The sequence below is a fragment of the Leucopleurus acutus genome, assembly GCF_964270905.1.
Source record: "Leucopleurus acutus genome assembly, chromosome: 7".
Classification (NCBI taxonomy): domain Eukaryota; kingdom Metazoa; phylum Chordata; class Mammalia; order Artiodactyla; family Delphinidae; genus Leucopleurus; species Leucopleurus acutus.
The window spans coordinates 52,778,665-52,796,436 of NC_139150.1; the positions used below are offsets into that span (position 1 = coordinate 52,778,665).

The 17,772-nt window shown below is 42.0% G+C and overlaps 1 protein-coding gene across 5 annotated transcripts in view; it reads left to right on the forward strand.

Moving 5' to 3' along the window:
* The window catches only part of SMARCA2 (SWI/SNF related BAF chromatin remodeling complex subunit ATPase 2), a gene marked incomplete at its 3' end in the record, with an annotated part of 195,861 nt that overhangs the window by 104,825 nt on the left and 73,264 nt on the right, over positions 1-17,772 (forward strand). For all 5 annotated transcript variants that reach the window (XM_082842155.1, XM_082842154.1, XM_082842156.1 and 2 more), the window contains 6 exons: positions 90-197; positions 823-909; positions 3,973-4,019; positions 6,278-6,444; positions 12,359-12,522; positions 16,566-16,793. In XM_082842155.1, the coding sequence (XP_082698281.1) occupies positions 90-197; positions 823-909; positions 3,973-4,019; positions 6,278-6,444; positions 12,359-12,522; positions 16,566-16,793 (801 nt within the window). The remainder of the gene's footprint in view (positions 1-89; positions 198-822; positions 910-3,972; positions 4,020-6,277; positions 6,445-12,358; positions 12,523-16,565; positions 16,794-17,772) is intronic.

Here is a 17,772-nt window from a genome sequence, read left to right on the forward strand (position 1 = left end):
CAGGAGTGCCACCAGCAGCCATGTCTCAACAGTCTTCTTAGAACAGGCACCTTCTCTCTCCCGCTCTACTTACTGGTCTTTTTCCCCAGGTTGAATATGTGATCAAGTGTGACATGTCAGCTCTGCAGAAGATTCTGTATCGCCATATGCAAGCCAAAGGGATCCTCCTCACAGACGGTTCGGAGAAAGATAAGAAGGTACGTTGCGGAAGATGTTGCAACTCAAGGTGCTGTCATGTATCTTCTTGGGGCTGTGACACTGGATACTCCTAGGAAACATCCCTGCTAATGCTGATTTGTCGAAGCAAATTACTGGGCTTTTTCTGGAGCTATTGTTGCTGCCTAAGAAAATCTCTTAGCCTCTTACCTGCAAACTGCATAGGAGCAGTTAGAAACGAACACCATCTTGGTGTTCGTATCACCAAAATAGTTAGCTATGCTCGTGTCAGTTCTGCACGGAATATAGCTGCCTAAGGGTGTGGTGGCATTATAGAAGGTTTCACAATCCAGTTTCATTCCCTGGGCATCTGTTCCATGTTCTAGGGAATAGACAGCTGTGAATCCTAGCGAATAGACAGTTATTTCTCAAAGCCATCCACTGGGCATAATTCCCTCCTCAAGGATAAGTTAGTCACAAGCAAGATGTTATATCTAATTCAGAAACAACTATGTAATAGTAACAGGAACTTTGGACCACAAGAGGTGTAGGTTACCGAGAAGACCTATGGCCCTTTGCTGTTTCTATAGAAGCCTATTTTTTTTAAATGGGAAATACCTGATCAATTAATAACTTCTATTTTCACTCTCCTCTACTTGTTCTTAGGGGAAAGGAGGCGCTAAGACACTTATGAACACTATCATGCAGTTGAGAAAAATCTGCAATCACCCATATATGTTTCAGCACATTGAGGTAAGTCTGCGTTCTCTGTCGTGACCCTGATCCTTACTGTGCTATTCCTACTAATAATACTATGCAGACAATTCTTTTAATAAAAAATAAAAGAGCGTTAAAACGTGTGGAAGTTGAAACAACATGGTCTGATAGCTTGAAGAGCAGAATTAACAAACATGAATTTTCTAGTTACGGATTCTCATTGGCACCAGACACTTGCACATCTGGAATTTTATAACCAGGAGTTTCAAGTAGTGAGAAAATGCTGTAAGCTATGGCTCATTATGTGGGTTTGGGTAGGTGCTGTGATTTGCCTTGTTATAGTAGGAGCTCCGAAATGGAAGATAATGATAAATACATCCAGCTTCCTAAGAAGGATGCTGTGGAAAATATTAAAATAATGTATTTATACCCGTTGAACAGAAGGATGTTCTCTGTAAAAGTCACTGACTTCAGTCTGTTACTTAGATTTGTATTTTTTCCTTTCTGGCCTCTCTCATGACAGTGTAGATACAGGCTTTTATCCTGAGGCTCTGGTCTCTAGGAAGCTATTTTTAGGGGAGAGGACATATTCTGCCCTGTTCGCTACATGCGAATGAGTTTCCTAAAGTTGACAATTTCACCCCAGTAGGAGCCATTGACTTGAGCAGGAAGGAAAAGGAGCCACAAATGTAGCCTCCACTTTTCAGTGTTGCCGCAGATGCATATGGTCCTGGCGACAGTTACTTGCCAGGGCACTGCTTACTTTCCACTACAGATGAGAAGCAGGCATGGGGCAAGTCACTGCAGGCTCCGTGTCAGCACCCGCTTATTAACAAATAAATAAATAGAAGGTTCTAGGAATTTCACTTTCAGGAGCATATTCCTGGAAATGAGACTGAAATATTCTTGACTTTGAAGATTATTTTTTTCTTCCTTCTTTTTGGTAATCGTGCTTGTTAGGTGACAGTATATATCGCACCTCTGTCCCTGTCCTGGAGTCCTATCTCACCTGTGGTGGGAAATTAGAAAAACTCCTGACACTGTTATTGCCGCAGGGACAGGCAACCCTTCCTTTATAGAGTAAAAGGCCCTCGATATAAGTAAAATGACAACAGTAAAAGGAAGGAAGGATGGATGTAAGGAAGGAAGGAAGAAAAGAAAGAAGGAAGAAAGGGAGGGATGGGAAGGTCCCACCAACAAGCCTGTTTAGACACATAGTAGGAGAATCCACTGTGTAGTAATAAGTCTATGCCCCAGGTCACTTTTGACTGTGACTTGGTGTAAGTCACTCATAGCTACTTGACTTGTCATCAGATGGTAATAGATTATAGGACTGGCAGGAGGATAAACTTTAAAAAAAAATAATGTATGAAGTGTCTGGTAAACCAATAATGTGATAAATGGGCTGTAAGGTAGCCATGAGTTAGTGGGGGGTACATGTTGGATGGGTGGAGCCACAAAAAAGAAAAAAAAAAAAGATCTATTGATGAAAATGATCGGGGTCATGTCAGGTCAACCTGTCACCCACTATCTTATTTTTCCTAAAAATAATTTTAAGATATTTACTTTGTAAAAGTATAGAGGAGTTTGAGGACTTAGAAATTATGAAAATTAGGTGTCAGTCTTAACTTCATTTTGGTTATCGTACCAAGATGAACCTCTGAGACACACTGGGCCGTGTCAGGAAGGGAGAGGTTGTCAAGCTTCTATCTGGAGCACCTGGGGAGGGAAGGGGGGAATCAAAGAAGCTAGGTCTAAGTAACATGTCCTCCTTTGCGTGCACATTGACATTTTAAGTAGCAGTCAATAGAAAGAGAGACTTTGATTTGCAATTTTTTTAATGTAAAAAACTTTTAGGAGCACATTCCTGGCAATGAGACCCAGTTATTTGCAAAGGTGTCACAGTTGTGAACCAGAGATGGTGTGTGCGTTTTGCTTTTGTCTTCGTTTTGTTTGCTTACACACCCTTTGTTCATACTACTTCATACTAGAAACCTGGTCTCTGGATTGGGCTCACTGCCTCCCTGGGGATCTTCAAACCAGAGAAATGAAAGCAGTGTTTTTAAAATGCTGCTGATACCTGACCTTATCACCATCTATCAACACATACCATCTGAGAGACAGATGAGACCCAAATCTGTAGTCAGGAATGGCACCTGTAGAGACGAAAGGGTAGGCTTGGAGTCAGGGTAGGGTTTTTAGCTGAGGTCCATTGGTGTTAATTTTGCCGGCAGGGCAGCATCCGGAGGGGCTGGGCCTGCCATAAATGATGAGCATGTTTGGGAGCAAAGCCCAAAGGGAGGATCTGGTCCCCTTGGAGGAAAGCTTCAGTGATCTGGGAAGGAAGGGGAGCAGAGAAGGGAGACAGCTGGTGGTTAATGTGAAGGTGTGACGTGCTCTCCTCCCCACAGATGGTCTCCCTTCCCATAAGGAAGGAATGCGAAAGTCACATGGAGAACAGCAACTTATTTCTTCCACAGAATCAGTGAGGAGGGAATTCTGTAATTAAGTTCTGTGTTTTCAAAGTGGAAGCCGGTCACCTGAGGGGTGGTATACATTTAGAGCCTTATTTATAATACAGAAAAGCACAGTATGGAAGGGATGTTAGGATTCCACCAAACTAAGATTTACAGTATGTAGTACATAAATAATCATTACTTTTACTGTTAACTATTTCCACAGTGTATTTATGTGTATATATTAATCTTGATTTGCTTGTAGGAAGCTCTTCCTCTAGTCTAGACTCTAAGCTCCTTGGGGTAGCTACTTCATTTTTTTCTGGATTCCCAGTACCTGCCTACCACAGCCCTGGGCCAGTCAACACTTAATCACTGTTTGATGAGTGAACTAGCCCTATCATCTCAGTATGAGAGTCTAGAGACTTGCAGACTTACGGCATACGTTTCTGGCAGAACTATAGTCTGAATTCAAAGACTGTGAGTTTCTGGTTCATTGTATAACGAGTGTTTTCTTACTTATTCATTATCTTATTTAACTGTGCTCTAGAAATAGATAGGATGACCTCACTAATAGAATAATCATTAAGTTAATAATTACAGATCCGTTTTTGAGAATCATTTTCTTCTCTCTCTTTTAAAGGAATCCTTTGCTGAACACCTGGGCTATTCAAATGGGGTCATCAATGGGTAAATCTTAATTTTTTTTTCTTCCAAAACATAGTTTGTTGGTCCTCCCTGACTTTTCTCTCTGAAGTGTTTCCTATCACACAAATACATAACTGCCAGCCCCCTGAGCCCTCCTCTCTCCTCAGCAGAGGGTACAGAAGTTGTTAACCAAAATGATATCAGCATTCCCTTTTACTTTACTGGCATAAATTACTACATGCCTTGAGCAAGTGGCTATTCAAAGGACATAGATCTCCTTTAATAGACTTAACAGTGTCCTAGTGTTCTAAAAACGTTGTCAGAGCTTCAAAGGGTTCTTATAACCAACAGTGTAGCTTGAGCTCAAAGCGAGTTTACCATAGGAAGTCTCAAGTTGATATTCAACATTAACGTGTATGAGAGGAAAATGTCTCATCTGCTATGCATATATACACCTTGACAGTAATTTGTTAGCCTGTGGTCTGTATAAGAAATAATTTTTCATTAGCAGTGGACATTGAAGAGTTGCATGCCTGCAACACAACAAAACCGAATGTTGCATTAATAGAAAGTCTCTGTTTTGCTTGTGTGGCACCAGGGAAATTTTTATTATTAGGATAAAGGGGTCAATTCTGGGATCCCAAGGGCAGACTGTGTTGCTCTCCTTTGTCTCTCCTTTTCTCCTTTTCTCTCGGTCCTTTGTTCACTCCGGGTGCCGCCGTCAGGTTGGCCAGGGTTTTGCATATTGAAAACATGGCCTCGGGGTGTTTGGAGGACAGTCTCACAGGAGGCGATGGATGTTGGGAAGACTTACACTTGAAAATGTCTGTTCTGTGTGTCAGAAAATCAACTACCAATGATACGTTTCAGTATCATAGACTAGACTGCACACGCACTGGGGAGTTTTCCCAACAACATCACCCCTACAACTAAGTTTTAATCATATGACACATCCCTGTTGATAAAGAGGAGAGTGGTTTCTTGTGGAGGAGAAGAACTCTACTTTAACTCACTAACATTCTTCTCTATCTGACAGCACTCTATCATCGTGTTTTTTAATGTGAATTTCTGTGTAAGCCAGGATTGTGTCCCTTCCCCAATCCATTCTTCACTGTGTACATGGTGATCTTTTAAAAAGATGTCATATCTCGTCACCCCCCTGTTTAAAACCCATCATTGGCTTTCTGTTGCACTTAAAACTAAAACTAATAGAGCCCTACAGGATCTGTCCCCCCTCCCACGCTCTTCGTCTCTGCTCTCATCTCCCAGCATCCCTCTCTGCCCCCCAACTTAAGCCACACACACCATTTTTTCAATTCTTTAGACTCACCAGGCTCTTTTACTCCTCAGGGCCTTTGCACATACTCTTTCCGCTTCCTGGAATCTCCTCCTCTCCAATCCTAAGCCCACCTTTTTCACCTGGCTGCCTTTTGCTTATTTCAGGCTTTAGCTAAACTGTGAGCTCTTTAGCGGGTCACCTTTGATGCTCTAAACCAGTGGCTGCCAAATTCTTTTCTGCAAAGGGCCAAATCTCAAATGTTTGCGCCTTTGCTGGCCAAAAAGTCTCTGCTGCACCTGCTCAACTTTGCCATGGTAGCTTGAAAGCAGTCCATAGGCAAACAGAAATGAGTGAGCCTGGCTGTGTGCCAATAAAACTTTATTTACAAAAACAGACAGCAGTCCAGGGGCTGATGTTTGGCCAAGCACTGCTCTAATGTAAAGAAGATGTCACATGTTGCTATGAGCGCTCATAGCAACTTGCTATTTTTCTTTTTAGGACTTATCACAAGTTGTTAATTACCCATTTGGAAGGCAGGGATTCTATTTTGCTTATACACATGCCCAGCAGTGTGCTTGGCACGTAGTAGGTGCTCAGTAAGTATTTCAGTGAATCTTAAGTGCCCTAAATTAGTAATTTTATGTACTTAATAAGTTAGGGATTTAAGGAAATGACAACATATACATATATGCATGTGTAGGAAAGACAGAGAGAGGGAGGGAGAGTTGAGAGAGTCCAAGTATTAGGTTTCCTTTTCTTTCTAGAAACTGTCATCACACCTAGAGTATGTAATATACTTTTTATGGGTTTTCTAGAAATATATTTTATTTTTTCCATGCAATAGTCTCAGTTGCTTCGGAGTGGATACTCATTCACTCATTCATTCATCCATCCATTCATTCTGTAGTTATTTATTGAATGTGTACTGTGCACAAGGCACTATATGAAAAGCAAAGCTCTACTGGCTCCTTCAAGAAGACAGCAGTAATACTGTCTTCTTGTTTTGCATTTCTGGGTTCAGGGCTGAGCTGTATCGGGCCTCAGGAAAGTTTGAGCTACTTGATCGTATTCTGCCAAAATTGAGAGCGACTAATCACCGCGTGCTGCTTTTCTGCCAGATGACGTCTCTCATGACCATCATGGAGGATTACTTTGCTTTTCGGAACTTCCTTTACCTGCGCCTTGATGGTAAGTGTGTAAGGAATTAGGCTCTGAAGCCACACAACCCAGAGTGCAGGGATCATGGGCACTCAGATCGAATTCCAGTCTCCCCCAAAAGGAGCGGTATAATTCTTGAAGAATTAACTAGCAGGGTGGGGTGCAGCTTCTCTAGAGAGCAATCTTTATATCCTCCAGCTTAAAATAAGCTGAAATCATTTGTGCTGCTGTTTATCCCACGTACAAACCAATACAAATGGACTTAGGATCACTTATAAGTACCACAATTAAAATAAACCAAACTAAACTAAAATTGAAAAACTCTCCTTGCCCTTAGGCTTGTCTGTTACCTGTGCACCATATAGAATATTTTGATAAGCCTTTAGCTTTCTCTGTGAAGGCATATTTTAAGCGGATAAAGGCTATGACTCCTTTCTTCAGTGACACTGTTGTAGTTCATTTAAGATTATATCTATCGTTAAAGCTTCTCTCTTTTTCTAAATAGAACATATCTACATGCCACGTTAAGAGATAGGGCTTCCCTGTTTCCTGGATTTTGCCAACTGGGTAGCGTATTGGCCTGATTTTAAGAGTGAAATTTAAATACCATGTCCTTAAAAAATTAGTCAGAAAATATGAATGGAAGAAAGTACGAATTTAGGGATACTCCCTAAGTTGCTATATGATTGGGGTGGCAGCTCTAGCATTTCAGAGATTAAAGGTATCAAGATTGTCATACCATGGCAGGGGTAACATTTTCAAAGAGTAGTAAGTGGGGATAGGAGCTGATGTATAGCCCGGCTGGTGTTGAATTCCTGCATGGTGTTACGAGCACCAACTTTTATCCAATGCAATATTCAAGTTATCGTCAAATGGGAAATTTAAAGTTTATGTTCCATTAAAAGGCGTTGTTTTATTTTCAATCCAACATTTTCTCCCCCTTTTGCCGTGAATTAGATATGCCTGGATATTTACCAACCTCGGACCTGCCATATGTTCTCTTACTTGAGTTTTTAAGTGAATTCTCTATATGGTGTACCTCTTAGGGCCTTACTAACTTTTAAATTAATTATACCTCTGACAGACTTGATTTTTTTAAAATCTTTTTGCCTCTCCTCCTTAAAGTCACTGAAAACAGAGGAATGGTTAAGTCAATGTTAATTCTGAATTCATGACACAGTTACGTCAACCACAGTCTGTCTTTTGGCAAATCTGCCTTGTGTCTCATCTTCTGACCTGCTGCATTGGTTCCTCCCTCTCTGTGAGGGGTAAGTTCAGCCTTCTGTCAGCATTCTTCCTTGGAAAGGCAAGCCCTCCTTCACTGCTGCTTGAGTGAGGGGGGCGGCGGCCAGCTCTATTTTCCCTGGATGTACAGCCCCCCACAGGTGTCCTGTAGAACTGTTGTTTACTATTCTGTGGCATTTCGTTTGGAATCTCAGCTCTCTTGGGACTGTGACCTTGGAATGTTAGAGTCTGGGAAACTGGCAAGAAGTGATTTCCTTGAAACAAATCTCTCTAATGTGTTCTTACCAGCTTGAGAGAGTGTCTTTATTTTTATTTAATTTTTAAAAATGTTTTGGCTGCGTTGGGTCTCCGTTGCGGTGCGCGGGCTTTGTCTAGTTGCGGCGACCGGGGGCTACTCTTCGTTGCGGTGCACAGGCTTCTGATTGCAGTGGCTTCTCTTGTTGCCAATCTCGGACTCTAGGCGCCCGGGCTTCAGTAGTTGTGGCTCGTGGGCTCTAGAGTGCAGGCTCAGTAGTTGTGGTGCACGGGCTTAGTTGCTCCACGGCATGTGGGATCTTCCCGGAGCAGGGCTCAACCCCGTGTCCCCTGCATTGGCAGGCGGATTCTTAACCACTGCGCCACCAGGGAAGTCCCGAGAGAGTATCTTTAATATTCTGTTGGTTGCTGTCCTTATTGTTATAATCATAATAGTCGTAAAAGCTAATGTTTATGGAAGACCTACTACATGTGGGATGCCAGGCTAAGCACTTCATGAGCATTATTAATTTAATTTTCTCAACAAACAAGCTTCTCTTATCCCCTTCTTACCAGGTACGAATATGATCCCATTTAATAGATGCGAAAACAGAGGTTTAGAGAGGTGAGTTAACTTGTCATAGGTTACACATGAAGCAAATGGTGACATCAAGTTCTAACTTAGATGTCTCTGATTTGAAATTAGTTTAGAATCAGTTTTAGCAAATCCAGCAAGATTTATTCCATCTCTGAAAATGCAGCTTGCTTTCCTAGAGACATTTGAAGACTGATTTTGAACTGAATTCAAAAATTGTAAGTTGGTTGATTGAAAATGACCAGGCCATTTCAAGAGAATGTGCTACTCACTGATCCTACCATCAAAGGCCTTACCGTTAGGTTGGAGGAGGCAAGTAAACAAGTTCCAATAAGTGTTACAGACGCCATTGAGAAGGCTGCATGGGCTTCTACCTGGAAAAAACAGCAGCCATTTGTTCTGGGGTTAGAGAGAATTGATGGCAAACAGTCGACATACACATGGATAAATTGGTACACACACTGCCAGCTGTACCACCCTCTTAACCCAGTTGTTAAAATGACTTCAGATTTTCATTGCTGAATTTGATGTCCCAGATTTTTGACCTCAGGGGAAAAAAAATTTGATGACAGTTAAGTAGATTTTTTTCTGCAGAGATTATGGTTGCATGAATAGATTTAACTACGATTCCATTATAGTCTTTGTTTTCACTGGAAATGATTTTTGAGTGAGAGCAAGTGATGAAGTTACATCCCAGAAGACAACATTTTCCAAAAGCAGCTGAAACTAAGTTAAAGTGACTAATCATGAAAGCCAGGCAGTGTGTTCCTTCTGGCAAAATCTGCAGTTTTCATCACAGTTGCCCTTATTATTAATTGTATGCTTGGTTATGTTCTACATTAAAACCTATAAGAACATGGACTTGATACACTTTAAATCCTGTGCCTACCTACAAACAGCATTTCTTTGGCTGGGGCTAAACCCTGACACGGTAGTTTGACTCTCCTTGAGCAGTGTCCCAAAGATTGCTGATGAACAGCAGAGATCTTGGCTTGGAGAACCTTTGACTAATGGAAATGGTAACCCAGCAAATTCTGAACCTTGTAATGAGAAATGCCATAGCTTTGCATGAAAAGTGATTCAATCATATTTTTTCCTGGCTTTATAATGTGTCAAGTTCCAAGCTACATATATGATTTAAATACACACCAGATAATATGGTCCGTCTGTTTGCTTGAAGTGTCTAGCATAGGGCCTGAAAACTCTTTTGACCAGATAATTTTGATATCCCTTTTGTTTTTCAGTGCTTTATTTTTCATTTAGTGTTATTTCATCCCAAGTAGGCATATCCACTAATTCGTTTTATTTATATCTTAATGCATGTAATTGTTAACTGATTATTTTTCAGTTCAGTGGATCAAAAGTGAACTTCTACCCTCTTAGTATATAGATGCACAGTTTTTGTACCCTGATGTCAGAAAATAGATACAGTTGGTCCCTCGTCCCTCAGTATCCAAGGTGGGGGCTTGGTTCCAGGAACCCCACAAATACCAGAATCTGCAGCTGCTCAAGCCCCTGATATAAAACAGTGTAGTGGGACTTCCCCGGCAGTCCCGTAGTTAAGGCTCTGCCTTCCAATGCAGAGGGCGCAGGTTTGATCCCTGGTCGGGGAACTAAGATTCCACATGCCGTGCAGTATGGCCAAAAATTAAAAAAACAAACAAGCCAAAAAACCAGTGTAGTATTTGCATGTAATCAATCTATGCACATCCTCCCATATACTTTAAATCATGTCTAGATTACTTATGATACCTAATGCAATGTAAAGGCCGTGTAAATAGTTGCTGGTGCTTGGCAAATTCAAATTATGCTTTTCTGGAGCTTTCTGGAATTCTTAATTTGGAATTTGGAGTACTTTTGATCCACTGTTGATTGAATCCCTGGATGATGCACAGCCCATAGGTACAAAGGGACGACTATACCGTTATCTCTGGGAACTCCTTTCACCATTTTGGAAGTGTTCGCTTTTTTTTTTTTGGTTTCTTTGGCTTTTCCTTCACTTTAAGGCAGAGGGTAAATATGTGAACCAGTAATCTATGTGAGTAATTTTTTTAAAAAATCATTGCACCTGGGCAAATGATGTAGCAAAATGGTTTCATGATAGACCAGCACATGTCTTCCATTAGCATCGTGAACAGATAGTTTATCGTGATCTCAGAAAGCCAATTCTGAAAATAAGAGAAAAAAGGGCACCACGTGTTTGAAACCTCGTTTAACAAAACACATTTCACGTTCCTCCCCGCAAATCTAAATTCTTACAATTCATCATTGCAGGATTTGACCAGGTTGCAAAACTTGAAATCTGATTTGGAAAGTAGAATGAGCTCTAAAGAACATTGCTTCATTGAATGGGGACTCCCAAAGCCCCTTGTTTCTAATCCCCGTTTGCTGTATTCAGGAATGTTCTTTTTCCCTCCTCAGGAGGGTACTTACTGTTTTTATTAATATGAAAAACAGATCTCCCCATGTTTGGGCACTTGAACCTCCACAGTAACTCGATTCCATTAGCTGAAGTCACTTAGATGTTTTAATGCTCTGAAATAAATTTTCGGTGTATTTTCATCATTAGAAAAAAACACCATGTAGAAATAATATTTGTACAACAACAGGTGGTTAGGGACTATCATGTAACATACATATATATGTCCCAACAGCTTAAGACCTTTTTCAGAACTCTGCAGCTACACTTTTCTGGTGAAATATATTCAGATGGAATATGGTAGTTTTTTTTCCTTTCCACAATGCAGTTCATGAAATGGCCAGGTAAATACATTACAAATACATTGTATGTGATTGAGGGGCTGATTTGGGATGCAAGTCTGGGTACCTTGGTGCCCTAAAAGTGAGTACTGTTCTCTGGGGTTTCATACTCTCTGCTTATTCACTGTTTCGGAGTCTCATCAGATACCATGGGGTGAGCCATCGCCAGGTGTATTACATGCTCCTTTGTATGGTTATAGCTTGTAACTCAGCGGAGCAGAATGTCAGCATGAGAAACCAACTGAGAGATTCCTTTTTTTTTTTTTTTGAGTTATTTTGGCTTCAAGTCTTGCTAACAAGGATAAAAATATTCCATTCACATTTTATGTTTTTACCAGCCGGATCATGCTCAGTAGCCATCTGAATGGTAAAATACAGTAGAAATAGATTTACTTTTGTTTCCATTCTCTTGGGCATGAACAAGTCCTCACTCTAAAGCCTATTGGCAAAGTAGCTTTAAGCCATTATAATCAATCTTTTAGGCACGTGTGTGTGTGTGTTAAATTATTTGGTGTTTTCAAGCATAAAAATAAATTCAGAGGGGGCTTCCCTGGTGGCGCGGTGGTTGAGGGTCCGCCTGCCTATGCAGGGGATGCGGGTTCGTGCCCTGGTCCGGGAGGATCCCACATGCTGTGGAGCGGCTGGGCCCGTGAGCCATGGCCGCTGAGCCTGCGCGTCCGGAGCCTGTGCTCCGCAGCGGGAGAGGCCACACAGTGAGAGGCCCGCGTACCACAAAAAAAAAAAAAAAAAAAAAAATTCAGGAAATGTTTCCACCAAGTTTTAGGTTGACATAAGAATGTTATAGGATATGTAAGTTTCACAGATGCCCAGTCAGAATGTTTAAACTCTTTTCAACATTTTGGAACAATGAGTAGTAGACAGAGTATTCCTTCTTATTTAGAGAAAAGTCTCTTACTATCTCTCTAATTTTTTTTTTTAATTGCAAGATGTTCAAAGTTCCTTTCAAAAGTGCAAAAACCTTAGAGGATTTCCTCACCAATACTAAGAGGAGTCTGAGTCTGTTTCTCAAGGAAGTAGGCCTTTTTGTCTAACTCTGTGACATTTTCAGACAGGAGTTAATTGTCAAATTTATTTTTCTTATCCCCTCAGGCACCACCAAGTCTGAAGATCGTGCTGCTTTGCTGAAGAAATTCAATGAACCTGGGTCCCAGTATTTCATTTTCTTGCTGAGCACGAGAGCTGGAGGCCTGGGCTTAAATCTCCAGGCAGCTGATACCGTGGTCATCTTTGACAGCGACTGGAATCCTCATCAGGTGTGCATGTCTCTGACTTGGGTGCCCAGGCCTTCCTCCTGGAGAGGAACTGAAAGACTAGCAGTTCCCTCCCTCATATACATTTATGGGGCAGAGCACATTTCTAAACGAGTGGACCATTTCCTCAAAGGGAAAATAGCCCAGCACATTATTATGGCTGTTTTCTTATCTACCTTGGAACATAGATCTTGAGATCTCTTACACACGCCTTTGGTGTACCTTTGAAGAGTTCAAGTTTGGGGGACAAAGACTCAAGTTTCTGCCTAGTTTTAAGCCATCCCCCCACCCCCCTACCCCCCTACCCCATCTCCTGGGATTGCTGCTGAGCAAAGCATATTTGGTTAAGGATAAATCAAAAATGTTCCAAGGGCTTCCCTGGTGGCGCAGTGGTTGAGAGTCCGCCTGCCGATGCGGGGGACACGGGTTCGTGCCCCAGTCCGGGAAGATCCCACATGCCGCGGAGCGGCTGGGCCCGTGAGCCATGGCCGCTGAGCCTGCGCGTCCGGAGCTTGTGCTCCGCAACAGGAGAGGCCACAGCAGTGAGAGGCCCGTGTACCGCAAAACAAACAAACAAACCAAAAATGTTCCGAGATAAAAACAACATAAAACAGCTAACATTTATTGGATCCTCACTCTATGCCAGCCTCTTTTTTTTTTTTTTTTTTGTGTGTGTTATGCGGGCCTTTCACTGCTGTGGCCTCTCCCGTTGCGGAGCACAGGCTCCAGACGCACAGGCTCAGCGGCCATGGCTCACGGGCCCAGCCGCTCCGCGGCATGTGGGATCTTCCCGGACCGGGGCACGAACCCACGTCCCCTGCATCGGCAGGCGGGCTCTCACCCACTGCACCACCAGGGAAGCCCCTGTAATTATTCTTTATTATGTTGAATCAAAATTAACACACATGGCTGAAATAGGGTTTATTTGACATAGGTTGACAGATTGAAGATACAGGCCTTAAAGTTGCTAACTGGAGGTCGCTGCTAAAGTCAAAGATAGAACATATGAATGTAGGAGTAGCACTAAAACCCCTCGGGACTTTCAGGACTCTCATTCCCAAACTGTTATGAGAAACATGGGTTGGCACTTTATTTTATTCATTTTAACCCATGAAGCTGGAGCTGTGTTGTTAATTACAGAATGGTCAACCACACAGTTACTTTGGAGGTCCTTTTCTCAGGCTGTGTTCTTGTCTTCAGCTATAATCACACCTAAATCAGTATGATGGGCTTTCAGACCACTGAGACCTCAGAACTGGTGAATAATCCATTCAGTGATTACAACGCTTCTTTCTTCGTCGTAATACCTCCCCCCCATTTTTGGCTTAGGGACCCACAGGCTTACTTTGCGTAAACTTCTTCAGCCTAGAAATCGTCATTTTTGCTATTTTTCAAATAGATAGATCATCTTACATTAAAGTTTTTTTGTCTTGTTTATTGGGTTTGCTTGTTTGTTTGTTTATTTTGGCTGTGTCGGGTCTTTGTGCGGCCCGCGGGATCCTTTGTTGAGGCATGCGAGATCTTCCGTTGTGGCCCACGGGCTTCTCTCCAGTTGTGGCGTGCGGGTTTTCTCCCTCTAGTTGTGGCACGTGGGGTCCAGAGCACGCGGGCTCTGTAGTTTGCTGCACGCAGGCTCTCTCGTTGAGGCGCACGAGCTCAGTAGTTGTGGTACGCAGGCTTAGTTGCCCCGTGGCACGTGGGATCTTATTTCCCCGATCAAGGATCAAACCCACGTCCCCTGCATTGGAAGGCAGATTCTTTACCACTGGACCACCAGGGAAGTCCCTAGATAGATCATCTTAAACATACCAAAAAAACACCACTGCTGCCACCACCACCAAAAAAAAAGCAAAAACTAATTGCTGTAAGCACCCAGGGGTTCAAGAACTTGTTACGCTGTTGGTAGATGGTCCATGCCCTCTACTTCCTCACCTGGCATAACCTGCTGCCACCTGTGCCTTAGTGTTTTGTGGGTTATCAGCATCTTCTAGGACAGGGGTCAGCAAACTGCAACCCAGGGCTGAGTCTGGCCCGCAACCTGAGTTTGGACCACCTGAAAGCAAAGCATGGTTCTCACATTTAAAAGTATAAAAATGTAAATTGCAAAAGAAAGAAAAACGATTATCAGCCTCTTGGTGAGAACAGTCGCTCAGTGTTTGCTCTTGGCCAAGATAGCCTGGACTGTTTACCACTGGGCCCATTCTGGAAGCAGTGTGTGACCCCTTTTCTAGGAAATAATCAGGAGGTTGATGACACAGAACTTGCCAGCGTGGCTGCTGCTCAGCCATTCTGGGGAAGATGTGTGGAGAGAGATGACTGAGCTCAGGGCTCCAACAGAAAATGAAGTTTAGGGTTTCCACGCCGCCCCCGCCCCCCCCCCTTTGGATTTTAATGACCCACCTCACTTTCTCCTCTTTGGAAAATAATCTAATTTGGATGAGTCCCAGCTGTATTCATGGTTCACCTCTCCCATATTTATAGTCACTTCTTCAAATATCTTCTGAGGAAAACCTTTTGCCCAATTAGTCATTTAATTGTAAAGGTCCCTGCAGCAAAGACAGGTATCCTGGGCAGACTTCAGCCTGTTGTCTCCTTGTGCGGTCTAGGTGACCAAGAAACTCATCTGGTCAAGACGATGGTCTTACAGCTGTAGCAGGGTATCAGCTCTGTGCAAAAGAGGGTGCCAGGGATGCAGGATGCAGGGGACAGACCTTTGCCCTAAAGATGTACACGGGTCTAATGGGGGACACATGGAAACAGCTAATTAGCATTGGAGAGATCATCACCTGGACCAGAATGAACAAAAGTGATGTACCAAGAAGTTTTTATGGCATAGCCTTAAGATTAGGTAACTCTGCTTCATAGCTTTATGACGGTTTTTATTTAAAGATTTCATTAAAAGCTCGTTTTTTAATTATAAGAGTAATATACATTCAAAGCAGAAAAAAATTGCCAAACCACATGAAAGTAAAATGAAGAAAATTTAATAACACCTATAATCTTAATACCTGCAGATATAAACATTATTAGCTTCTTGGTATTTGTCCTTCCTGTCTTTTCTTGGTACAGATAAATGTATGCACATAAGATCATAATGTACATACTCATATATAACTTGTAGTTTTCAGTTATTATAGCTTTATGATGTATCATTAAGTTTTCTAAATGAGAGTATAATTTTTAATGTACTATGTTGTATATACATAGAGTAAAAAACTGTAATTTATTTAACCAATCTGTTATTGTTGAATGTTTACTTAATTCTGCTTTTTTAAAAAAACATTATAAATGATATATAATGCTGAGAGGTGCATCCTTATGTAAGTCTTTGTGCATATCCATGATTATTCCCGTAGGATACCTTCCCAAGAATTGAAATTTCTGAGTCAGGGGCCATACCCAGTTTCAACACTTTTGATACATAGTGCTAAATTTCTATGCCCCCAAAGTTGTCCAGTTTACTACTCCGCTAGCAACCCTTTTCATTCCCCGAACTAAAGATTGAGTCTTTGATGGAATTAGATCCCGGGAAATTTGCTACATGGGTAATCATTGTATGAACAGTGTCTGTTTATGTGTATAATGTATGTGTGTGTAATTCAGCGATGTCTTAAAAATCATCTTTAACGCCTTCCTTTAACCTTGCAACTTAGGGTTAGTTTTAGTTAATATCCAAGTCATAATTCTGACACCAAATTTATTTTTATTTATTTAATTTTTTTTTTAGTTAGGGACAAATCTGATGGTGAACCTAGGGACAGATTAAACACACACACACACACACACACACACACACATCTTGAGACCTGGATTTCAAAACCTGAGGTGTATTTCAGTTGGCTAATTTGAACCCAGTTTCCCTCAACTAGGAATGACCTTGAATTTTTCCGAAGAAGGTAGCTTGTATATTTTGAAAATGTAAGCAGAATCTTGCATTAGTGAAGGTGGGTTAAAGAACGCTTCCATAGTTCCCTCTTGGGTGGGTGACCTGTCTGCTAGGCTAATCCAGGCACAGTGGCCCTCAAACACGTGGTTTTCTCAAACAGGACCTGCAAGCACAAGACCGCGCTCACCGCATCGGCCAGCAGAACGAGGTCCGCGTGCTGAGACTCTGCACTGTGAACAGTGTGGAGGAAAAGATCCTCGCAGCCGCCAAGTACAAGCTGAATGTGGATCAGAAAGTGATCCAGGCAGGCATGTTTGATCAGAAGTCTTCAAGCCACGAGCGGAGGGCATTCCTGCAAGCCATACTGGAGCACGAAGAGGAAAATGAGGTATCCCAGAAAGCCAAGTCTGTGAAATCAGTGATCTTGTGTCTTGCAAGGATTGGGAAGAACCTCTTTGTTCTTTAAAGAATTTCTTGGGCTGGGGTGAATTAAAATGAATGAATTAGCTGCTTTGTTACACCCCAAGCACAAAAAGCCTGTGAAACATCCAAACGAGTGTCTAAAAAGCAGTTGCTAGAGGGACCTGAAGGCTTGGCCATCCAATGCTTCCCTGGTTTCTGCCGGGAGGTGCAGCCTGCATGCTTGATTGTACTGTAAGTGCTGCCCTCTGTAGGCCAGATGCAGAACCGCAGAGAGGCCACTTGCAGGAACAAAATTGCCAGATGAGACAACACAAAGCTGGAAGGGTCACTCCTTGCCTTTTCTTTCTCCATCCTTCAGAGCCCTTTGTCTCTATTGCCTTTTTATCAGGGATCACAGCACTTCAGTGTGTTTGTAGGATAAGCCCTCACAGCTGTCTTTAGCTCTTTGAGTCATACTTTTACTGGAAAAGAGTGACCTTAACCTCCACTCCAAATGCTCCTGTAAGAGCTGACCAACGGCTGAGAAAATTATTGGCTAAAAAAAAAAATCTCTTTTTACTTGCCAACATTGTTCAAAGAGTGCATTGATTATGTTTCTCTCAGGGGATCTTTGGGTAGCTGTGTTTTTTTAGATTGTCAGTCTTAGTAATTCTATACTAAATTTTCATCCCCAGATGGATTTGAAATAGATTAAAAGACATAGTTCTTATGTAGTCTAGAAAACTGAACAAAATACCAGTGCCAGTCCTTACCATAAAATTGGCTTGGGATGGACAAATTTGGTTTGGTGTGCCCATGTTCATAAGTGGAAGAATGGGTTTATCTTATCTATTCATGTGGAATACTATTTTCATTGCGTATATTAGGTATACAGTTGACCCTTAAACAGCACAGTTTGAACTGTGTGGGTCCACTTTCATGTGGATGCTTTTCTGTAGTAAGTA